This window comes from Sceloporus occidentalis, unplaced genomic scaffold (assembly GCF_023333645.1).
Source record: "Sceloporus occidentalis isolate IW3139 unplaced genomic scaffold, rSceOcc1.0.p SCAF_4, whole genome shotgun sequence".
Taxonomy (NCBI): Eukaryota; Metazoa; Chordata; class Lepidosauria; order Squamata; family Phrynosomatidae; genus Sceloporus; species Sceloporus occidentalis.
Window position 1 is genome coordinate 50,083,930 of NW_028316984.1, and position 26,122 is coordinate 50,110,051.

Below are 26,122 nucleotides of genomic sequence, written 5' to 3' on the forward strand. Positions count from 1 at the left end.
CTGTGTGGATTTTAATGCTCTGGGTTTTTGTTTTGTTTTCTTTTGTTTTAAGACTACAACCTCTATGTTATCATGGCAGGCTCAAAATTCACAAGGTTGTTGTTGTTGTTTAACCATCTAGAAACTGCGATATACAGTTTATAAAAATTGCTGGCTTTTCTAACTCAAACACTGCTATGACTCTCTCACCACTCAGTCTTCTTCCCCCTGCCATTCATTACCTGCATCTTAGAAAAATCCAGTCTTTGTGATATGATTAGCAAGAGCTCAAAGTCAGGTCACTTTTACACGTGACAAAAAGTCAGCCATTAAGAAACACAAAGCACTTTCTGAGATTTATAGGGCTATGGTGAAATGAAAGGGAGCCCAAGTATTCATAGCCTCTGTCAAACCCCAGGTTGGGCAACCTTTTTTCTACACATGACAACTATCAAAAACCACTTGCCAGGTATGAATCCGTCTCCAGAATCATAGTCCAACACACTGGCTCTTTCTCCCTGATTACTTTTATTTTTCATAAGGGTTTCATAAATGGATATTCAGATTTGGCTACGTACTTCAGGATTATTCTCCCATGTACCATCATGTATTTCTCAAACTGCACAACATTAGGGTGTAAACCATGTACCCCTCTGGATGAAACTGGGCAGCAACTCCTAACTTTCTTCCATATGGGCTATGGATGCTGGACGTTGCAGTTCAACAATAACCAGAAGTCTGTATGATTACTACACTACATGGTTTGTTCCAAGAGAGAGAAGGAAACGGCTGAAGCTTCCTCAGCTAACATCTGGAGGTTCACTCTGTTCCCTCCCAGCCAATGGAATTTGAGGATACCTTCTACCAAAATACCAGGATAGTGGCAGTTGTTAAGATTAAAAGGAGAATGGTAAGCAATAGCGAACAGGTCCTGCTTCAGAAAAATCAAATAATACGCCTTCTTAATGTTTTTGCCACAGTAGTTTTGGTCCTAGATCAGAAACTCTTATTTTGAATTCTTACATAGTGCAAACAGTTGTTGTAAACTGCTGGAGCAAACTCAAAGGGGGGAAAGATAGTATCTCCCTGTACTAACCAGCCCAGGGTTGTGAAATCATCAGGAAAGGCCCTTCTGTTAGTCCCATCATCATTAGAAGCACGATATGAGAGACAATTACATATACGTACACACACATATACCAGACTGTTTGCTCTTATGGCCCAGTCTTGTCTCACCTTCCATGCACTTGTTTCTCAAGGTCTCTCTAAGTCCTTGTTATTTAAAGTCCTTTAATGGAAGGTGGCCAGGGCTGAACCAAAGATTTTATGTATGGAAAATTTGTACTCTTACTCTGAGTTACAGGCCGCACACTCAGGTCAGCTGGGAAAAATCTGTTAAGATATGCGTCAATCTCGCAGAGGGCCTTTTCTATCTTGGACCCAAAAATTTAGAGCACCCTTGCCGATGAGCTCCGCTCCACCACCTCCCTGGATCTCTTCAAAAAGAGACTGAAGACCTTTCTTTTCCACAAAGCCTTCCCCCATGTGCCTTGATATTGTATGGTTTCCCCCCCGACATGTACTTGCATCATTGATATCAACTCAGCTGGTTTTGATTTGGTTTTTTATGGCTTTTAAATTGTAACTGATAATCTTTATTATTCTTGTTTTGTTTTATTGTATGTACATTTGTACTTTTAACATGCATTACTGTATTCTCTATTTTTTGATTGTGCACTGCTTTGATCAACATGGAAAAGCGGTATATAAATAAATTTTATTATTTATTATTATTATAAGAATGAGCAGTGGGCAGTTATGGTAAGGCAGAGAGATTAATCTGATCCAAATAAAACACCAAAAGAAAAACAAGAGGGGGAAAAAACAACAGGATTTGGTAATAAATTAAATGGCCAATTGTTATGCTATATTTGAGTTAGGATAGTCTCATATTCATCTTGGCCTCACAACTGCCCTGAACTGCCTGTTTCCTTGGCCTCCATTTCTGTGCTGAGGCAGCAGCCTGCTCAAGTGTCTCACTGGGCTGTCCAGTGCATCTGCCACCACTGCGGGCTACTCATTTCTGAGATCAGAATGAGGCACCCAGCAACAGTCACATGCTGGGCACCTCATTCTGACCTCAGAACAAAAATACCCATAATGGGAATGCACTGGGAGGCCCAACAGGATGCCCATGCAGACAGCTGCCACAGCATGGAAATAGAAGGATTTGAAGCAACAGATAGGTTAATTCGGGTTGGATTAGATGGCCCTTGAGGTCTCTTCCAACTCTATGATTCTATGGAGATTTGCACACAGGGACAGGATAGGGACGGGATCACTCTCCTGTCCCTATCCTATCCTTAACCCATCCATGAATGTGATGGCATTTAGCACCAATCCCACCATTAATCTGTCATTAAAGTGCCACTACATTAAGGTGACCTTCCGTTAATGCAAAAGGCCAACCAATGTCACTTTAATGACAGGTTAATGGCAGGATAATGAAGGGATCTGTGTGACATCAACTGAAAGCCTGTGGTGCGATCACCGTCATTGCGTTTCCCAGACGGGATACGCATGAATCTCCGCTGAAAGTCCTTCCCACAATTGTGCAGGAAGGACAGGAACATGACAGGACATCCCTCATCTGATTATCTCCATTGACTGAATTCATTTTAACCCTGGTATGCTCAGCTTCTGGTGTGGGACATGCCAGATGTTGTCCAGACTGCCTGTACCAGAACCCAGGTTTGGGCTGTGCATTGTCCACACAGGCCAACACAAAAACAGAGGGCAGGGCAGGACAGAAATTGGCCTTTTGACCAGTGTAGACTAAACCAAAATGAAATACATGTTTCTGAGTAAATGGGAGAAGCAGAGTGAACTGCTTAAGACTGATTCTCAACCTTTGGTTCTCCATACATTTGGTACATCAATTTCCAGAATTCCTGACCACTGGCCATGCCACTGGATTAAGATTTAGCTTTTCCTATTTCATTTCAGTTTACATTTCTGATGTGTGTATGCTCACTCTCACACACATACACACACAAACACAGTGCACAGGGTGTGTACATACTGAAATGCACTGTAACCTAACCAAAGCCTCTGGGATTGGGTGGGTAACAAATCTAATTTAAAAAAAAAAAAGCAGACAGTTCATGGCATAATCTCGAAATAATTCAGTCTGGAGGCAGACAATAGTTTTTAAGAGAGTTGAAAGTGGTGTACGAGCACTGATTCCCACAATGCACTGAACTTTGTTCTTCTGAGATTGCCTCTGAGGCAGATTTTGCAGGACTTGGCAAGGGGAGACCTCTAATCCACAGAAGTATAGAGTAACGATATCACAGAAAGCACAAGTGGGCATGTATAGACATACATGAACCTTAGGAAATGTTGCCTGATTGCAAGAGGTAATTAGCAAAGGGTAGAAGCGGTTTTTGAAGGTTTTCAAGAAAAGTCAGGCCAGCTCTTTTGCCCATGTCTCTCTTGCACTTAGCATATCTAATGCAAGAGGTAGAAGAAGGGTTTTATACCCTACCACATCCTCTTTACTGTGTTTTCATTATTCCAGATTATAAAATAGGGAAAAAAACACATCTCCATCATGAAAAAACAATCCTATTCATTTCTGAAGACAATGGTATTTGAAAAAGATGATTTTTCTACTCTGGTACAGAAAACTTAAAAAGCAAAGCAACTATTTTGGCATGCCTGCTAAAGCTGTCTAAAACAAAGGATCTCTCAGAGGAATGGCACTGGAGAGGCCAGATGGGGAACATACGAAAATAATCATTTGAAGTTGCCAAGAAGGAAGAATGTTGGTTGCATTTTGTATAACAATGGAATCTGAAAGCCAATTATGTCATATTATAAACTAACAAACTTTAAATCATATGTGCATGACTTACGTCCAGCCCCCATGGCAACCAATGCCCTAGTACTAAACTTGTGCACCTCGTCCTAGAACATAACTCTAACACAATTGTTTTTGGTGCCAAAGTAAAAATGGGTGGAAGTGTGACAGTGATGTTCTGTAGCGTCCAGTGCAGCCCATCTGTGCCTGCTTCTGAACATGAGCTGCATGCGTCCCAGTGGTACCACTATACACAAAACTACCATGTCATTTAACAGCTGTACTACTGAATTTGGATTTGGGAAACTAAGGTTCAAATTGCAATGTCCAAGCAGGTTCCCCCAAAATAATTAGACCCACAGAGGTGATAGCATGCCTCTGCCATTGTTCCAAAAACTGAACGTATGCAGAGGAAGGGCCAAACAGGTTAGTGCCTTCACCTGCTGCTGAGGCATGCATGGTACAGCAACAGAAACACTTTCCTGCTGTCCACACAAAGGGCCAGCAAAGAAAAGACTCTACGTGCATAATGATAAACACTCACTGGGCTTCTCTATGTCTAAAGGAATCTGGCCTGATCAGGGCCCCTCCTCACTTTGATCAATTTTGTGTTTGATAGTACATGAGTGGAACAGTAGTGAGAGTACATCAAGCCAAGTATACAAACAGTGAGAAAGCATTTCCACCACAACAGTTAGCATAAGAGAGCGTGGTGGCAGCATACATCAGCCATGGAGGCAGGGCTAATTCATGGGACCAGGCAGCCCCACTGCTGAATTGTTTCAACACAATAGGGTGTTCATATAAAGCTCCCTGTCACACACCCTTCTAAACTACATGAAGTAACAGCAGAATATGTAGGCACAGAATGTATTTGTGAGACACATGAAATCAGCCTGTGTTTATTGTGAAGAATGAAGCATTAAATCCTGCAAAATCAACTCTCAGCACTGCTGTGACTAGAGGATAAAACCAACCTGGTTCAATGTATAATTTGCAGAAGAGATTTTTCAGTCGCAACCTGCAATATCATAAGTAGCAAATGCCCTTCTATATGCTAGCAGTGGGAAGACATCTGGAACAAATCCGTCTTTCTTTCATTTGTTTCTCCAAAGTAAGATTAACACACACCTCACGTGCCCTCAGAAAACCATCTGCCAAAAGATCAACCAGGGAAGCGAGGGGAAAAAGAAAAGGAAACTATGAATTACTTGCAAAATGCTAAGAGAGCAGGGGGAGGGAATCATCTTGTAACACAAGGATCTAGCACCAGTGAAGTTTATTTTTTAAAAAATCAACAAAAACAAGCCTTTTTCTTAGGCCACTGTCTGAAGGGAAGTAGCAGATGGCTGGCACGAAAATGATAGCACAAAGCAACAAGGTCAGATGAGCTGGACTGAGCTGAGCTAAGCTGCCAGTAGGAAAAAACTGTACTCAAGTTCAAGGCCCCTAATCAGCACATGAGGCCCAAAGGAAGACCTTCCTCCTCAATATTTCATCTCATTTCCACTGCAGTAAACAGCATGTCTGATCAGCCCCTTCAAGTCTTTAAAGGAAAGCCTCTGGAGACACATCAACCTTCACGCAAAACAGCATCCACCCACACAAAGGATAGCATTGCAGTCAACAACCAACTTGGGGGCGGAAGGTAGCACAGAAATATTTCACAACACTGAACTGTTACTGAACCAGTTTGGAACACACATTAGCTACAGGTAAATAAATAAATGAAAGCCAGTGTGGTGCAGTGGTTTGAGCATTAGACTAAAACACGGGGGACCAGGGTTTGATTTCTCCCTCAGCCGTGGAAACCCACTGGGTTATCTTGAGTGAGTCACACAGAAAAGCCCCAGAAAATCCTGTGATAGGTTTTTGCCTCAGGGTCACCATAGGTCAGAAACAAGTAGAAGACACACAACAAATGAATAAATAAATAATGTGAACTTCCAGATGCTTGCTCCCCACTCCCTTTTTTTTTTAAGCTTCATCACAGTTTGAATGGCAATATGATATCCAAACAGATCCTAGACGAACACCAAGAGATGTGGAAGGGTGTGGGTTGGTTGGATTATTCCTCCACAGAAACTGAAAGATCAGCAGTGGTAACTCTTAAACAAAACTATAATCCCCAGATATGGACTAAAATGCGTTTTAGGAAGGGGGAATAAATACAAGACAAGGAAGCTGACAAGCCTAATAACTCACTATTCCTTCCCTTCACAGGTTCCTTTGCCCTTCCTTCAGACTAATAATACCAACAATACCAGAATACCAGTCTTCCATTGCAAATGATGTTCCTGTTTGTAAAGGCAGTCCTTCTTTAAACGAGGGAGGGGGCAGGTATATTCGTACAGGTTCTCCTTCCACTCACATTTACAGTGTTCAAGCAAATAATTGCTTCCATTAAAGGTCACCCTTTTTTGCCATTTAAAATTAGAGGTGTGGATCTCATCAGTCCTTAATTATCTTCCCCCATGTTATGATTATAGGTCTGTGACCATATCTGGCAGCACAAGAATTTACAGGATAATTAACTTCCATATCATTAATCTGAGGAAATCAACAGTCCCCACATTATCACTATAAAGATCTAGTATAGATTGCTGGGCACCCTCACCCAGATGTGCAGCAAAAGCAGTTGTTTATAAATGTGGATTCACCGCAAGTGTTGCAGAGACGCAGCCCTGGCTCCATTACATCTGCTCTGATCTGCATTCCTTGCAACTTTGTGAGTTTTCAAGTCTCACAAAGATGCTGGCAAAAAGCATTCTCTGTCCTGCTGAAGTCAGACCATGTGAACTCTTGCACATATTCCCTGCCTTCAGAACAGCTTGCACTTCATTCATGGCAAGCATCCACACTTGAGCACTGACAAGGCCCACCCAGATGCTGTCCTGTATGTGACTTCTTTTGGATTCTATGCAGTTAACACACCCTGAAGCTGGCTACCAAACTGATTGCAAATTAAGGAGACAGGAAACCTGAATGATCCTCTAGAACTGGTGCAAAGAATAACCAAAAATCACAACAATACAGCCTTCATACTGACTACCTAGAGTGCTTTAAGATGTCTATCATCAGCAAGTGGTGAAGAATGCTGGGAGTTGCAGCAAAAAAAAAAAACCCAGGAAACAAAAGATGCTCTGTCATTCCCTCCACGGATCCATGTATATATTCAATAAATGGATACCCCTGACATTCTTCCACCAAGCAAGAAACTGTATATGAAGTTGCTATGTAGCATCCCTTCCAGAGCAATGGAACAGATCCATATCAGGTTGCCTTTCACACAACGCAATTACAGTACAGCACTATAATCCAACTGCCATGGTTCTGTCCTAGGGAATCCTGGGGTTTATAGTTTAGGAAAGGGCCCTTTAGAACTCTCAGCTAGAAGCTCCCTTCATGAGTCATAGACCTACAAAGCCCAGGATTCCATAGGATAAAACCAAACATGCTATATAACTGGCTACTGTGAGTGGGTGCTTGCCTAGATTCAGCATGGCGGGTACATCATGGCCAGAGAACCTCCCTGAAATTACCAGTGAGCCCAGATCCTCCACCTGTTCTTAGGTGCACCTGAGTAAATCCAGAGGAGAAAAAGGCAGAGTCCTGCAATATCTTTACTGGGCTATCAGATAACTCATTGGATATTACCAATGTTTAATCTGCCAAAGAGAAAAGGGATCCATTCCATTCCAAACTTCACAAAGGTCCTGGCCCGGTAACTTTTAATCATGATTTAAATGGCTCTAAGCCCATCCATTGGGACAGTGTTTTTTTAACCACACATAGCAATTTTCTCACTGGATTCCACCCATACCTGCTCCACTGAATGCCATGGAAAGAGCTGTTTTTTTCCAAGATCCTTGGGCTCAATACTTTGGCTCTGAGATCCATTTCTAACTTCTGACTATGGTTCTGCTTTCTGGATGTCAGGCTGTCTCAGTCCACCAGCAAGCTCTCAATGTTTATACAGCTACATGATATTGTCAAGCATTTCTGTTTTCCTCCACGCCTTCCTAATCTCCAAGAAAGAAGGGCCATTACCTTCACGCTATTCTTGCCTTGACATCCCCCACAGAAGCATTCCCCTATCCCAAATGAGGTGGAACAGCCCCGGTCAAGAACCATTTGCCCTGCTCAACTGAGTGCCATGGAAACAGCTGGGTTTTTCCAAGGTGAGATTAAGTATGTTTCTCTTCCCCCTCCCAGCCCCAAGAGGCAATTAGCCTTGATGGAGGCTGCCCTCTGAAAACACAGCCATTCTTACCCATTTTGTTCTCAATACTTCTCCTTTCTCTTGGCAAGCCCCATCCTACAAGACAGTGAAACAAAATAAACAAGAAACCGAGAGCAGAGAAAGAGGAGAACATAAAAACTAATATGGTACTGCCACCAAAAATAAAAATAAAAAGAGCTGAGACAGACTTGTAGGAATCCCCAAATGGCTTGAAACAACATCTCAGCTGTTAAGTCACTGGGCTGCAACCATCTGTACTATTTAGTTTTTCCTTTAAAAAGAAATAATTATTAAACCAATCCAGCAGGATAAGCACCCACTCATTTTCAATGAACAACACTAAAATGCACATCAGGCATGGTAGAGGTAGAAACACAGGGGAACTGAGGTGGCTACAGATCTGGAGGTAAATCAGATCCGGAGGTAAATTTCCACCAACACACTGAAGGTCACAGTCTACTTATCTTCCGGGCTTTAACCTACAAACATCTAATCCACAGACTGCAAATGGGAAATGTCTGGCACTCCAGATGTTCTTGGACTGCAACACTCATCAGACTTAATCAGCATGGGAGGTATAGTCCAAATGAAACTCTAAAAGAGTGGGAGGCTATTTTAAATCACGATAGGGGCAGGAGAGTGGAAACAGTACCAGCATGGAAATGAACCACTGAAACTGATTGTCATATCAGGCAAAAGAGTTGGGAAGTAGCGGGAGGGGGTGTTAATTCATCCTCCCTTTCTTACCCATAGTTTATAGGGGGAAATGGGACATGGGCTTGTTCCTGCCACCATCACATCCAGCAACCCACTAAGATTTAGCAACATGCATCTTTTCAGCGCTGAAATATTATCTCCTCTGTTGGACCAATCACATTCAAAACAGCCTCTAGGCACTCTTATTGACCAGCTTCATTGTGTAAATGACCGTAAATCCAACAAAAAAAGCCTTATTAACATTTAACATCAATTTGTGACAGAGCTGCTGCCTAAATGGCGATAATATCACAAATGGAAAGTAATTTTCTTGACTGTGCCTTCCCGACAGCACTTTAGACACTGGCTTATAAACAGAATTACTACATCTTGCCTCCACCACTGTCAAGTTTGCACTAGCCCAGGGTTTGTTTGTTTTTAAAAAACCCTCCAAAGCTATTATCAGAGGGGAAATACTGTACAGATCAATCATGAATTAGGAGTAACTACTCTGACATACTTGCATACTTCAACGGGGCTAGAGGTGGGGTGGAATAACAATTAGAATACCCAGACCTAATTCAGGGCATCATTCATAGTACAAACTGGGAGGGAAAAGAAATAAATATTCATATTATATCAGGAATCAAACATCTTTATACAAGTAAACAAAAGTGCAAACACTTATCCATGTAAAATTAAAAACTATGGGGCTGAGCAGACAGACAGGGAAAACTGGGCCAATCCCGTTTTTTATGAAAGTGAGTGGAACCCTTGCTGTCCACACAGCCCATTCCGAAGGCAAGCCAAACGCATCAAGCCACACCTCTTGGGTTTTTTTCCACCTCCCCCATGCATGTGCACAATCACATGAACAAACAACCTGAGACTAGAATTAACTCCCTCTTTCTGCCCAGCTGACATCCCACTGGATGCCCCGTGTGACCGGCCAACCTGAACTGTTCTATTAGCACAGATGCATAAAGCAAAGAAGAGTGAGGACTGCATGTACATTGTATTGGTCCTCTCAACAATACCAAGAATCAGGGAAATGGCTTCTCAATGCAACCCCAGAATACCACAATTCAGAGGGCCAAAAATGAGCAGTAGCAAGCGTTAGGCCTAAACACACACACACACACACACACACACACACACACACACACCCTTTCCTCATACACAAAAGAAGATTAGAAGCTTTTGACTCTGCCTAGTGTTAAGCCATAGTATGCCACTGCATCTGAATGCAGCAAAGTATACTTTTGCTCATGCCACCATTTGCCCAAAAGCCAGGAACACAATCACAAAAGCTTAAGAAGTCTTAGCAAGTCTCCCATTCCCATAAAGTAAAGCCAATTCTAACCACAGCTGAAGAATGCACAGGGTCTGGACAGACAGGGCTGCCCCCGACGGAGGCCGCAGCAACCAAATGGCATGGCATCCAAGAGCCCTAAAAAGAACCTGCTCCTGGCAGATCCTTTTTAGGACGTGCGCTGGGCGCCATTGCTGTCCTCACACGCAACAATGATGTATGCATGGCACCAAATAGTCCGTCACGCTTCTAAAACATCATTGAGACTTTCCGCTTTCCTTCTGTCAACGAAGCATTTGCAGAGAAGCCTTTTTTTAACAACGGGATATCCGAACCCTTCATCAAGCGCCTCTGTGTGATAAGGGCCCTACAGTCCCCAGGGCACATTTAAGCAGGCACAAGCTGCAGGTTTCTTTGGAACAACAGGAAGAGGGAAGATTTGCTTGTCATAATTCTCTCCCTTCCAACCATTTTTCTGCACAAGATCACACATGTAAAAATACAAAAAGACACACACAAGCTGCTTTCCCATCTATCTAAAGATGGATCAGATTTTGTCTGCTTTGTTTTTGTAGTGCTTTCCAAACTATCTGACATGAGGCAGTCACAATTATTTTTCCCCAATTTTTCAAGGAACAGGGACCCACGGACCAGCACCCTATGAATTATGGACTGGCACTAATCCTGAGGCCACAATGCTGAGCAACATGGTTGTATGTATATCAACATGAGCTAGTTGTCAAATCATGATCCGACAACTATAGAAAGTCAATTTTCACTTCTCCACCTCACCTCCCTGGCAGGTATAACCTCCACATTCTGGACCAAAATTGACCAAATATGCAACTCAGATATGTCCTATAGTCACCTCTGGTTCCGAATCCCTGGGGCAGGGACATTATGGTCAATTTGCACCAAGATAAGTAGATGGGGGGGGGGGAGATCATTTTAAGGTATAATGTGACTTCTGGTGGTATTCTGGGGCACTTTCAAGCTCTTTTAGTTAGAGGGTGTGGGTGCTCAGGGAAATTGGGGCACCAAAAGGGTGCAGGCGCCACCCAACTCCAGCCTAAATGAAACAATCAATCCTCCAAAAGATGTTGCTGAATTCTAAAATAGTGTCGAAATAATGTCAGTTTCCAATAATATTTCCATGAATTATTTACAGCATTGTGGATTCATCCTTCATAAGGTTGGCACCATAAAAATCAGTCTTTCCATTAGTTTTTTTTCAAAGCCAAGCACACTACTTTCTTCCAGGCTATTCCATACTTCCTCAAGGCATGAGCAAGTGATGCATGCAACTTGACAGAATGGGTTCATACCTTCTTTGGTAAAGATCCCATAAATTAAATCAATTATCTAGTATGCTACCAATACATATGCACATATGTGCACACACATACATACACACACAACCTTATGAATTTCCACACTTCATTAGCATTTATTTCACAGCTGTGGTCCTTTTCCTTTTAGATTATGTTAATAAATATGCATACTCTGCACACCTGGCATGCCTATTCTGAAGTAAAATCCACTGGTTTCTGTGAGGCTTACTTCAACTAAAATTTGATAGGGACTACGGCGGGATACAGACAGGCAGGGGAAGACGTCTTGGAGGTGTATTCTGCTGAATACGGAGCCTCCAGACCGCCCGCCCCGGGGGTGTGGCTCAGGTGTTGGGGCTTCCACATGGGGGGCAGTGAAGACGCCTCACCTGGGGCCGTTTCTGACCCGCAGTTTCCAAACCGCCGCCTCGGAGGACGCTGCAAAGAGAGAGGCAGCTTCTGCACGGGCGGCCAAAAACGGGCCTTTTTTTTTTTCTTTTGCCAGCTGGCGGATGCGCAGCTGCGCAGCTGCGGCAGAAAGCTTATGTGCACATTTAAAGCGCCCAAGCCCCTTTAAAACTTTTTCCCTCGCCCTGCCCAAGAACAATAGTGGTCTCCTGCCAGCTGGTGATCAGCTGGTGTTGGCATCCTTGTCCGCTTGCACGTTGCCAATGTCACCAGCATCATGGATGCCTCCTCTCCTTTGGTCCCTGTGCTCTTGCTGAATCTGCAATGCACAGCCACAGCTGTCGCCGCTGCCACCGCTGTCCCCCTGCCATCCCCCATCACCTCCCATGTACATATGTAAATATTTAAAGTTTTAGGGGTTTTTTATTGTTAGGTGAAAATGGCACAGGAATGTGTGTAGGGGTTCACTTTAAATTCCAAACTTTCCCCGATTCTAGCAGCGCATGCGTACATGTTGCTCTAGGGTTAGGGTTAGGGTTAGGGTTACGAGTCTTAAAATGCGCTGCAGCTGTGCTGCAGCTTCCACACCTGCATGGCAGCTGACGCTGCAATTAAAGCCTGACTGCAAACTGCGCATGTTCCAGGACCCCGACTCATTATGTGACGCAGCAGACACGGAGCTTTTAAATGGGCAACTTAAATTAGCAGCGTAACAATTCTGGCGTACCGGTGCAGCAGCTTACAGACGGAGCTGCGCAGCTGCGCATCATACAGAAAAGAAGCGGGGAAAAGCAGCACCTTTTTAATGCCGCTTCTTCCTGCTTGGGGCGTGCGGGCGGCGTGTTCATGGCGGCATTCAGGTAAGGGCCGTCTGAAGGCTCTACCTTCATGACGTCATGAACACACCCCTTTTTGCCCGTCTGTATCCCGCCTACATATCATCCCTTGTGAGGCTCCTTCCCATCCAGCCTGGAAAATGAAATGGAGTTAGAGCAATCAGTACCTGTGTGGAGACTTGCAGAGAAATCTAGCTGCTCTTTGGTGACAGAAGATGTCTGCTGGGAAGTATATTTGATGCTAAAGGTAACAGAGAGATCATTTTATTGCAATGTAGCTGACTGACCTAATTTTGCATTAAAAATATGTATGGATACTGTCCTTTTTCTTACCCTTTTCTTACTGTATTGTTTTATTTGGGGCAAGGAATGCCCTTTGCTTTTGTTTTGTTGTCACTTCTGATCAGCCTTCTGGAACCTGCTGCTCTCTAGATTTGTTCAATGATAGTTCCCATCATCCCTAGCCACAAGACACAGTGTTGTCTGGGGATGTTGCACTTGTCATCCAATGCCTCTAGAAGGCATTGCCTTGAAGAACCTGACAGGCAGGTGGGCAATAGCAGCTCTCTTTCAGAACCAAGACCTGATTGGGAGCCAAGGAGGCAAAAATAAGGATGTATCTGCACTGCAAAAATAATGGACTTTGACAGCTTAACTACCATGGCTCAATGTTATGGAACACTGAGATTTGTAGGTTTGTGAGATATTTTGCCTTCTCTATCAGAGAGCTCTGGTGCCACAACAAAGTACAAATCCCAGAATTCCATAGCACCAAGCCATGGCACTTAGAGTAGTGTCAAACTGCATTATTTCTGCACTGCAGATGCAGCCTTAGGCTAATCAGCAGTGCAAAGGCTGGAGGGCTGGTTACCAAGAGAGGATGCTTCTGCCCTGGTCTGAATGCAAGTGACAGCCAAACTACGTCTGCAGAAAGACATGTTTTTAAAGCCCCCATCTCCCAGTTCCAGGACAGCCACTCTACACCAGGAGTGGGCAACCCCCAGAATTCCACTGGATTTTGGCCTACAACTTCCATCAGTCCTAATCAGCATGGTCAGTGATGCAAGATTATGGGAGTTGTACATCAAAGGCATCAGGAGGACCACAGTTACCCACCCATGCTCAAATGTTAGCTTGGTGCTAACTCTTATCCCCTCTCCTACACCCTCCCCACCACACAGAACAGATTGCTGGTGGAGAGATAAGGAGGCCGTCTGGAAACCTAACCTTGTGGCTTTCCTGGGCAAAGTTCCTCAGATTTAGAAAGAGGAGATGACCTTGGAGCTACAAAGCAATCAGGGTCACAGCGCTGGCTGCCCTGGATTATCTAACCAGTATCAGACAGCTTAGGACCAGTGGTGTTTGTACCTCACTTCAAATGTCTGCTGTTCATTCTGGCAAATAGAAGCACTTCTAGTACAAGGAAAAGATAACTGGTGCTTAGTGCAGAGGCTTCTCAGGCCGAGTCCTCCCGTGCCTAATCTCACATACAAAAAGCAATAAACAAGTAAATATGCAGCATTTATCAAATTATTCCAAGTGGGTAAAGAGGACTGCATCATCACTCCCATGCCTCAAATGGTAAGGATCACTGCTTTCTGAGTGTACAACAAAGTACAACAGTGGAACACACTTCTCAGAGGGTGGTGGAGTCTCCTTCTTTGGAGGTCTTTAAACAGAAGCTGGATGGCCAACTGTCGGGGATGCTTTAACTGTTCCTGCAGGGCAGAGGGTTGGACTGGATGGCCCTTATGGTCTCTTCCAACTCTAGGATTTTATGATTCTATGATTCTAAGAGTGCAAATAATCTTTTCCCCTACTACTATCAAATATCTACAGATGCTTCCAAGCAAAATGTCAGAATAAGAATGGTATGGGTAAACACACACACAAGACAGAGCAGAGCAGGGAGATTATGGATATATATTTTAAAAAATGAACAGCAGTGGTAATCATCAGGATCTAACCCATATTCTATTTCCTTCTTTGAACTGCTCTGTTCTATATCCTTCTGAAGCCTCCCCCAGAACTGTGGTTTACAAAGTGAAGCAACACAGCTGAGGAATGAGAACTAAAAGGATGTTTCCTATTAGAATCTCCACAAACATGTGAGCCAATGCTTGCATTATATCAGTGACAACTCATTAGACTACAGTCCTTTCTAGAGCCCCACCTCCCTCCTCCTGTCCATGTGTGCTCTTCCATAAACATAAAATACTATTCAAGACAGAGAAAGAGACCACCCTGCCGGGAAGTACTGCACATCAGCTTCAGCACATCACTGTAGCATCCTAGTCCAATTATCTTAAGTCAAAGTTGAAAAGAAATAAGGGCAGATGCAGACTCCCAACTACAGTATATTTTTTTAAAAAAGCAAAAAAGCAGAATGGAGAATATAAAATATGCTCCATACATGTAACGTGATAACATCCAGTAATGTTGTGCATGTCTGTCTGCACTTGTTCTTGACAATCAAACACATGTGAGAATGGCAATATAGCACATCAAATGCACAGAGGCTACATCAAACATTAAGGCTTATTTGCAATGCTACATCAAACATTATGGCTTATGTAGGCACAAGATGTCTACAGGGTGCATGTGACCCTCCCTTTTCAAATTTCACTCTGACTCTTGGAGAAGCAGAGAAATTACTCAGCAAGCTACTTTTAACCTTAGTTTTCTTTTACACGTGCACTAGAAACCAATGCAAATTGCTCTTTAACAAACCAGGATTCATAAGTTAGCTTTAAACCAGGATTTTTGGCTTAGTGTTACATGCTAATGTGACACAGACCTTTGATATTACAAATACAGTGTGCGTGCACTTGGTGTGTGCTTCCTCTCTTTCCCTCCCTCCAGCTATCTTTCTTTGTTTCTCTCATGGAGTTTGTTTCTCCAACTCTCTATCTTTAGCATGCACATATGAAAAACTAAAATCCAATGCAGCCTTTGCATTTTTACCTTTCCTGATGATACCAACACTCACACATTTAACAATGGGCTCCTCATTAACTGCTTTCCTTCACAGAAATAATGGGGGAGGAATGTACACCAACTCTATTTGCTTGGTGGACTTTGTTAAGTTTAGTGTATCACAAACTTGCACGGAATTAACTCCTCTTAATGAAATCAATGGCAGAATCAGTGGTAATGGAATCAAATGATGATGAAGCATACCATTAAGTGTTAGGATCTAACTTATTTCAGTGAGATATGACTGGCCAAAGTCTGCTAACAGAGACAGAGATTAAGTATGATTTTATTGTATTATTACATACATGCCTTTACTATCTGATTAATTATTGATTTCTAAAATGAAACTTTAGGTTTTGATGCTCAAGTGATCCTGAAGCCATATCCTCTAATCTGGAGGCTGTAATTAAAGATGTCTAGCAGTTCTGATGGAAGTTACAGTCCAACACTTGGAGGGCTGTAAGTTTTGATTTTTGATCTAGAGACAATTAAATGAAACCACCCTTACCCACATTCTCCAAGTCTCTCTTCCACGTTATGTTTTAATGTGGGTTAGAGCAACGCTGGGAGTCCATATATTGTTGGACTGCCACTCTCAGAGTTCTTCACCAATGGCCATGCTGGCTAGAACTTCTGGGACTTGTAATCCAACAACACTTAGAGGTCAGCATAATTCCCATCCCTATCCTGGAGGTAGTCACTAAAACGTATTCTAAAACTGAGATCCAGTGAAAGCTTACTCAGATAAAGCCCTGTAAGTACTCAGCAGATTAGTACCCATTCCTGAGGATATTAATTCTCAGATTATTACATTCTTATTCCACTTCCACAATTGTATAAATATGCTTTGTACATGAGACTTTAATATCACTGTATACTGCCTCTGAAGAAGTGGCTTTATATCCACAGAAGTTTATGCTAAAATAAAAACCAGTTAATCTTAAAGGTGCTACCACATTTCTTTTTTCCCTCCCACTCCCTTCCTCCTTTTTTAAGCAAGACCCTAAAAGAAATACTTTGAGGAAGAAAAAAGCCACTCTTACGTGGCTGAAGGGAGAAAATAACCAGATCAAAAGATCAGCTCAAAACAAAACTGGTTGAACACATTGCTGGCTGAACATATATTATATGTTTGCGGCCTCACAATAAAAAAAATTAAGAGTATGTAATAAAAAGAGGTACATGCTGAAATTTCACTCTGAACTAGAACTCCAATAGGGTTCCCACCCTTTTGTCACAGGAAATAAAGATTCTGAAGCAGTTGGCATCTTCCCCTGGCTGCTCAGAAATTCTATAACAATAAAAAGAAAGCAGGATTGTGCGGCTGCTACTTTCTGGCTTTCAGCAGATCTTAAATTAGTCTGAGACAAAGAGGCATTTTGCAGGCATCATTAGCAGGAATAGATACAAACAACATCTCTTGGGAAAGTGTATATTAATGCTAATTCTCAGACACAAATATGAAAAGTAAAAGGTCAAAGCATGAGTGGATCAGTAAGTCTCAGGCAGAGTTGTGTTATTTTTCACTTCAGATCCCTCATCCACTCTTACCAAGAAAAAGTAGAGCTTTGACATTTCAATCATATGCTGCACAGAAAAACACAAATGAATTAAAACTGCTGGACAGCTTCATGGTTATTCAACATTCTAACACTCACCCACAAAGCTTACATTGTCAAAGGAAAGCCCTTTCAGGAAAATCCACATCAACCCAACCATTTCAGAGGGGAAAAGTCCAAGGCATTTAAAGTTCACATGGCACAGCAAGCAACAAGCCTACTGTGATGGTATGCAGGACCAGCCTAAACATTTTTTCCATCTGAGGCAAAGATTTCCCACCTATCCATTCCCACACAGAGAAGAATCCAAGCAAGCTAGCAACTGGATGCTACCAGAGCTTCTTGAATAAAAGTTACCTTTACAATCACAACCCCAAGAGTCCCCAACCAAACAGGCTCCAAGTTGGAAAAAAATACTGGCCATACTAGCTAGAGGATTCTGGGAACTTTAGTTTTAAAAAAAGTACATTTTCCAAGCTCTGAATTTTGCAACATTGTTGGCTGTATTGGCTAGGGAATTTTGAAAGCTGGGGTCCATAATATATGTGTTCCAAGTTCCAAAACCTACAACAGCACTGGTAGCAGGACATGGGTATCTCACTGTATCTGGTGGCACCTGCTTGCTTTGAGGGCACAGAATATACTAGTTTAGATGGTTCAGGAGAGGTGCCTCTTAGCCCTCTGTGTCTGCCTCACTTTGTCAAATAGCCAGCTGTGGTGGCAACTGGGTATCAACCCTGGTAGCACTTCAGCTTGCACTACTGATCTATCCCCACCATGAGTGGTTCTGTTCCCACATCAGAATACACATGGGTACCTTCTAGTGGCACCAGTTTGATGCCAACTGCAAGGAGGATTACATGTATACATTCAAATGCTCAGATTAAGACAAGGGTGGGTGAAGTGGAACCCTGGGTTCACATGTGTCCCTCCCCATGTTTGTTTTTTGCCCTAACAACCTAAGAATTTTCCAGACTACCCTTTTGTCTAGCAAAAAGGAATGAGTGAACTGTCTCTTCTGGAAACCTCTAGGTCAGGATAAACAATTCAACTTTTAAATAAGTCATGGACTGCATCTGCACTGCAGAAATAATCCAGGTTGACATCACTTTAACTGCCATGGCTCAATGCTATAGAATGATGGGAATTGTAGTTTATTGTGGCACCAGACCTCTGACAGAGAATGCTCAATGTCTCACAAAGCTACAGTTCCCAGAATTCCACAGCACTGAATCGTGGCAGTTAAAGTGCTGGATTATTTCTGCAGTGCAGATGCAGCCATGGAGGTGCTCCATTGGCTACCAATATGATTCCAGTCTAAATTCAAAGTGTTGATGATGACAATTAAAGGCCTAAACAGCTTGTGACTTCAGTACTGGAGGGAACACCTGTTCTTATATAAGCATGCCTAAGGACTGCTGGAAGGGCTTCCACTGGTCAATAATCAGTGTGAAGCCATCGGAGAGTGTGAAACCTCTCTGCTGTGACACCCCAGTTGTGAAATATCTTCTTCCTGGAAGCCTCACTGGCACCAATGTTGGTTTCACTGAGATGCCACATAAAAATGTGGCTATTTACTAGCGCCTTTTGGCCTCACTGGGACATCTACACTGTAGAAATAAAGCATTTTGACATCACTTTAAGTGCTATAGCTCCATTCTATGGTCTCCTGGGATCTGTAGTTTTACAAGGTCCTTAGCCTTCTCTGCCAAAGAGTGCTGGTGCCTCACTAAGTTGCAAATCCTAGGATTCTGTAGGATGGAGTCATAGAAGTTAAAGTGGAATCAAACTACATTATTTCCATATTGAATCAGCACTCTAAATTTGAAATGCCCCTGGGTCCCTTTGTATCATGCTCTTTTCATTTCCAAGTGTACCTTCTGGATTGGCATCTGGCATTCACAATGGGTTCTCCTTTAGGTAAGTACATACACCACTACCCAGGGTCACCAGAAGCCATGGGAAACAAAGGCCAAGGTAATACATCAAACAGGCAAGGTATAGTGTTCCACCCAAGCATCTAAGCCCATTTTCATTAACATCTTTTTTTAATTTTAGGATGGAGAGCAAGAGGATGCTTTTTAGCCCTTTGCACCCTGTCCAAAGCTCTCCTAACCCCACAGCTATCTGTCCTCCAGCAAAGCCAGACAATTAAGAACTGACTTGTCTCTGCTCAGAGTGGGAAGGAAATGGGAGTGCACTCGCAGATGAAGTGCACCCCCCTCATCTTTTTCCCTTGGAGCTAAATCATCTGAATTGCCTTTCCCCCTTTTTCTCCATCACACTAGTAAGCAGCAGCAAAAGTACTCCCTCCTGAGCTTTCACAGCACTGACAGGGGACAGTTTTGGACCCTGTGCAAAAAGGCTACAGACCATCACACTGAGCTCCATCTAAAACGTGACAAACTCATCCGTAACCCACATGAGCACATCTTACTAAGTACATCTCAAGCACTATTGCAAGGAGATCTCACTAAGAAACTTCCAACTTAAGTTCCCAGCATCCCTACGTACTGCTGCAATGAGCAGGCAAAGCATTATTATTGCATTAGCTAAATACTACAGACTTTAAAAGGATGGAGAAAATTGGCTCTCTCAGTCACTGAAGAGCCACCTCTTAACGTGCTCCCATACTGGGATTGTTGCCAACACCCCTATGGTTTCTCCCACACTGATCCAAATACATATAAAAGAACTTGTGTGGCTCTTCTTGATGGTGTATTTCTACATTACCCCCCAAGCAGTGCCCAATATCTTAAAGAGATCCATTGCTTGCATGTTATACGCACATGTTATGTCAAAACAAGTGGAACTGCTACAGAATGTTGCAACATGTCCCCACCCTCCAAAAAGACTGTTTTCATTCAGGGCTGCAGATAACAAAGCAGGAACCCTGCAGTGTTCTTCAGACTTCTCAGGGAAGGAGGAGACTTCAAAGTGATATATAGACAGCAGTACACCTTTCCATCTTCATATCCCAGATGTTCCTCTGCTATTTGATACTGTGTCAAAAGATGACAAGTCCCAAAGTAAGCCTTCCAGACACATGACACTGAAGGCCCTGGGCAGCTTCATATAGCCCAGGGAGTGCCCTTTGCCCAGCTTCAATTTATGACTATGCAGTGTGTGTCTACACAGTAGAACTAATGTAGTTTGACACCACTTTAACTGCCAAGGCTCCATCCTACAGAATACTGTAGGGGTTTGTAGTTTTGTGAGGCATCAGCACTCTTTAGCAGCAAAAGCTAAAGTCCTTGTAAAACTACAAATTCCAGGATTATAGCAATAGCAACAGCAATAGCAAGTACATTTCTATACTGCTTGTCAGTGCACTTAAGCACTCCCTAAGCGGTTTACAAACTACCACGCATCTCCCAAATCCTCCCATTCCAGGATATCAATAATAAATCATCAAAAGGTTTGCATAGATCCATCTCTTTTCCCTTGCCTTCCTTCCTCTGGGGGACAAGAGGTATTGTTTTTAACTGACAACCTCCCTTTAACTGTTTTCAGCCATGCTACTTTACTGATAAACTGACTCTGGTTTAATTCTGGTTTCTTAAGACACTTTCTCACTCCCAGGTTCTGCTTCCATCAGGACCCCATACCACCTGAAAATTCAGTTTCTTGTTATGTGATTTTTTTTTCTTTTTACAGTCCTCCTCCTCCTCCTCCTCCTCCTCTTCCTCCCCCCCTCCACTTCTGCATAGAGATGAAGGGTCCTGTAAAAAGCTACTAACTTGTTTCACTTTCCAATGGAAAAGCACTCAGCCACATATGTTTGCCATTATACGCATATACAAACTCTACACCCTGGGTGTAAACTGCGATGAACTTTTTGAATCGGAACTTCTTCAAGAGGAGCAGAATGAGCTAGAAGAAAATTATCAGCATTAAGGGTGGATGGGGGGGGTTACTTGTCACACATGTGACATAACAGAAACAATCTGACTACTGCTTTCACTTGAATTAATTACTCTTGCTGCTTGCTTAATTACTACCCTTTTTTCCTGCATGTTTTATTACTTAAGGCTCCATCTAGCAGGATACAATTGCAAAATTAGGAGTAGGAGCAAGTACAGGCAAAGAGATAATGCAATCCCTGTCTGTTCCCGTCAGGACACATTATTGTTTCTAGCTGGATAAGAAATCACATTTGATGAGCGGAGGGGGAAGGGATGCTATTCTCCCAAACTTATTTCTGTAATAAAAGATTGCACCAGTTTAAAAGAAGAAGAAGCAGCCCAGAAACTATAAACCTCTATAAACCCATGACTCAAACCTCTGAAAGAGCATATAGTGCACTTTCTAAGAAAAATCCCCCTTCTCAGAAACAGGAAAACTGACAAAAAAAGTTGTTGATTCAGAACTGAACACTGCCTTCCTTACATGATGATTGCCATGCTGCTTAAATATATTAACAGAAGTGGAAACTGAGCAGCCCTCCTGGTGTTACTGAACTGCATGTCCCAGCATTCCCAGCCACTGGTTATGCAGGCTAGGGCTGCTGAATGTTGCAGATCAAACTTTGGTTCTCCAGATATTTTGGACTTCAGCTCCCAGAATTCCTGAGTTGGCAAGAACTCCTGATTGCTGGACCTCAGCTCCCAGAATCCCTGACTGTTGGCCGAACAGGATGGGGCTGCTGGGAGTTGATGTCCCAAGCACCTGGAGGACCAAAGTTTGCACTGCATTGGTACACTGACACTATTACCTGACAGTGACACTAAAGTTTGTTTCCCTGATATTTCTGTATGAAATACTAATATCCCTTTGATAGAAGAACATGTAAAGAGATTTACTAAATGCTATTTAGGACCACATAATTCTGGTCTTGGAAGCTAAGCAGGCTTAGCTCTGGTCAGTCTTTGGATGGGACCCTGCCAAGGAACACCAGCTGATGTAGGCTATACAGTGGTCCATTCACATTTGCTGGGGTTAAGGGTGAATGACCTCCATGAATGTGAAAAAATCGCAAATAAAAAAACCATTCATTTTACCTGAGAGAACACCTTGCTAGGAATCTTTAGGTCCTCCAGTGCAACTCTATGGTCAACATCTGCCAGAAATTGATCATGAAATCATGCTGGAAGACCTATGAACTTCAAGATTCTCCAGCACAACTCTATGGTCAACTTCTAGCAGAGTTGCACTGGAAGGCCTAGAGATTCCTAGACAGAGCATATTAATCAAAACCACAAGTAATAAAATCTGCAAAAGTCAAAGCCGCAAATGTGGAGGGCCATCTGTATTTCAGAGGAAAGAACTGCCAAAACCACCTCTAAGAAAATTCCATAAAATTCATGGTGGCACCATAAGTTGAGGGGACACATACACACAAGTCTGGCTTGAGGGCAATGGTCATAAAAGCTGAATACTCTCTTGGCAATGCATGTTCAGTATTTAACTTAAACAAGTGGTCAAGTATCTTAAACATTGCTTTTCCCACAAAGTGGAGCAAAGTTCTAAATCTTTTCTGAAACAAACAAAAAAGAGGTAGGGAGTGATGCCCCACCCTCTTGATCTTTGGAAAACTAAGGTGTGCAGCTTGGCAGGAGAACTGTGGACACAGCTGCCACGAGATGGGTTTTTTTTTTTTTGGGGGGGGGTTAAATCCATGAAACATTGTTTAAAAAAGAAGAGTAGGAGAAAAAGGAAGAGGAAGAGGAAGAAGAAGCCGCCATCGGGGCCAAGAAAACTCTAGCACTTCCAGCACCCTCATCCACACAAATCAATAGAAATCTGGGTGGGGGGTTACTTGTGAGTAAAGATGCCAGCATGGACAAAGGGCACTAAACGGCAGACAATATAATTTAAAATATATTAGTAGTAGCAAAATAACTTCCATGATATGAGAGCCAGTGTGGCATAGTGATTTGAGTGCTGGATGAAGACTCTGGAGAGCAGGTGTCAAATGCCAGTTCAGCCACGGAAACCGACTGGGTGACCCTGGACAAGTCACAGGCTCTCAGCCTCAGAGGATGGCCATGGCAAACCCCCTCTGAAGAAACTTTGTCAAGAAAACCCCATGACTAGGTTGTTTTAGGGTCGCCGTAAGTCGGAAATGACTTGAAAACACACAACAAAGATGCCTGTAAACCATCCTCCAAAGGGGCCCTTTCCTCTCTTTCAGATTTACCAACTGGATCAGATTTACCAACACAATCAACCCCACCCCCTTTCTTCCAGCTGTTCAACTTTGATGGAAGGGCAATGAATGAATGGATCCCCACCACTCCCACCAGGCTCCGGCCTTTCAATCTCTCTCTCGCTCTCTTTTCTCCATGTTCTCCTCCTGCTCTTCCCTTTCCCTGTCGCCAATGAGCTGCACTCCACTTCGCCTGGAGCAGCAACAACTGCACAGCCGCCTTCACAGTGGCAAGAACTTTCCTGAACCTCACACTGGGACCCACTGCTGGCCAGGGTGACCAGAGGTCCTCCTCCTTCTCCTGGACATGTCCTCTAATTCAGCCTTCTCTGTCCAGAAGGAATTTCAAAAGGCCCTCCATTTGCATTTGCATTTCTAGGAGTGTTGTGAGCTTGTTTCTCCGGCCATGTCCTCCACTTTTGTCAAGAAGGTCCTCCATGTTGGGGTGCCTCCTCTAGGGTTATGAGGACTTCTGGTCACCCCCTCACACTCTCTCTCACACTTACACTCACTCACACACTCTCTCTCTCACACTCAACCAGAGAGCCATGTGCACCCCCTTCTTCCCTTCCTCCAAACAATGGATCAGCTGCTTTCCAGGCAGCCAAGCTCCCTCCCCACTTTTCTGCCCCATTTTCGAGGGAATGGAAGAGAAGGAAGCAGGGCTGAGGGGGAGAAACAAGCCCAATTCTCCCGCCTTTCCTCAGAAGGCTGGCACAGATCCTCCTTTCCCGGGACCTGTCCTCCTTTTCAACCCAGGAGGGGTTCCAAAGGGTCCTCCATCTTGAGCATGACTAAGAGGCATGCATTTACATTTCTAAAGAGTGCTTTGAGCTTTTTGGTCACATCCTCTGTTTTTCTGGAAGGTCCTCCATTTTGGGCATGACTAAGAAGCACGGATTCACATTTCGAGGAGTGTTTCTAGGAGCTTTTTGATTGGGCCCTGTCCTCCCTTTCTCTGGAAGGTCCTCATCTTGGCCACGACTAAGCAGCACGGATTTACAGTTCTATTTGTGTTCTGACTTGTTTAATGGCTCCTGTCCTGCATTTTGTTTGGAAGGTCCTCCATTTTGTGGTGCTTGTCGTCCTCCTTGGTAGTGGTGAGGCCCTCTGGTCACTCCAAGAGCAGGGTGGCCAGAGGGGGCCCGCCTCCTTTTTTCCGGGGCCTGTCTTCCCTTGCCACCTTCCCTCCAGGAGGGATTCCAAAAGGTCCTCCATTTTGGGCAGGACTGAGAAGCAGGCATTTACATTTACACGAGTGTTTTCTGCTTCCTGAGTGGCTCCTGTCCTCCCTTTTTATTTTTCCAGAAGACAAGACTGAAAAGCAGGGCTTTATATTTCTAGGAGCGTTTGGATTTTTTTTTCCTATTGGGTCCTATCCTGCATTTTCCCTCGAAAGTCCTCCATTTTGGGCACCACCAAGCATGGCGTTTTGAACTTCTTTCTTGGGTCCTTGTCCTGCCTTTTAGAAAGTCCTCCCTTTGGAGCTCGACTAAGCGGGACGCATTGACACTTCTCCGGGTGTTTTGAGTTTATGTTGGGTCCTGTCCTCTTTTTTTATTCCCAGAAAAGGTCCTCCATTTTGGGAACGACTGAGAAAGCTTGAGCCTATCTCTGCATTGGAGGCTTGGAGCCTATATTCCTGGGCTCCAGGGGCTGCATTTTGTCTTTGGGGAGCGACTAAGTAGCACTGCCTGCATCTCTTAGCACTGCTTTAGTGGACTTCTTGAAGGGGGGGGGGGGCTGTCCTGCAACTGCAACAACAACATGGATGATGATGATGATGGTGATTTTACCCTGAGTACCCCAAGATGTCTCGTGCCAAATGTTGCTGTTTTAGTGACTTTAATCTGAGTGTATAATGTTGGTGTGGTGTGTACATGTCTTTTATTATTGGTTCTATCATTGTAATCTATTTATTGTTTACTGTTGTAACCCGCCTCGATCCACTGGAGAGTCGAGATAAAAAGAAATTATTATTATTATTATTATTATTATTATTATTATTATTATGATATTTCAGGCAAGCCCTGTATCATCTTAGGAAGAGGAAGCAGGGCTGGCCCTTCCTGGGCCAGGGGTCCTCCTTGGCCAGCAGCAGGAGGAGGAGGAGGAGGACTTGGCTGCCTGCCCTCCCTGCCTGCCTGCCTGCCTGTGCAGCCCTTCTTGAGAGGGCCGAGAGGGGGTCTCCAGAAGCGGGGCCGACTCACCAGGACGACGGCGAAGCGCTCCTCCAGCTCGGCGGGCTCCGGCATGGGCAGCTTGAGCGGCATGTGGTGCGCCCTGAACTCCGTCTGCTGGGCGTCCATGCTCCCGGCGTTGCCCATGGCATGGGCTCTCTCCCTCTCGAAGCACCCAGGGCCACCACCACCACCACCACCAGCCCCACTCCTCCTGCTACTCCTACTGCAGTGCAAGCAGCGCTGGGTCTAGCTCCGTTATCCCTTCCCCGCCCAGCCCAAAGGCCAGCCCAACTCCACACACACACACACACACCCTGCACACACTGCACAGCAGCGCACACAAAAGCCAGGGAGCTCTGCCTGCCTGCCTCTAGGAGGACCGGCCCTCCCCCTCGCCTCCTCCTCCTCCTCTTCCTCCCTTCCTCCTTGCTCTCATTCCCCAGCCATCCGGAGGGGAAGCATCCTCAGCAGCAGCAGCAGCAGCAGCATCCTCCTGCTCCTCCACAACAGCAGCAGCATCCTCCTCCTCCTCGGCCACACAAAGCCCCCCTCGCCCAGACCCCTCCTCCTCCTCCTCCTCCTCCGGGGC

General features: G+C 44.0%; 1 protein-coding gene across 12 annotated transcripts in view; it reads right to left on the reverse strand.

The window, feature by feature from the left end:
• The window catches only part of FMNL2 (formin like 2), a 267,683-nt gene extending 241,940 nt beyond the window's left edge, over positions 1 to 25,743 (reverse strand). For all 12 annotated transcript variants that reach the window (XM_089520017.1, XM_089520020.1, XM_089520011.1 and 9 more), the window contains exon 1: positions 25,561 to 25,743. In XM_089520017.1, the coding sequence (XP_089376143.1) occupies positions 25,561 to 25,677 (117 nt within the window). In that variant the 5' untranslated portion in view covers positions 25,678 to 25,743. The remainder of the gene's footprint in view (positions 1 to 25,560) is intronic.
• Positions 25,744 to 26,122: the final 379 nt, after the last annotated feature.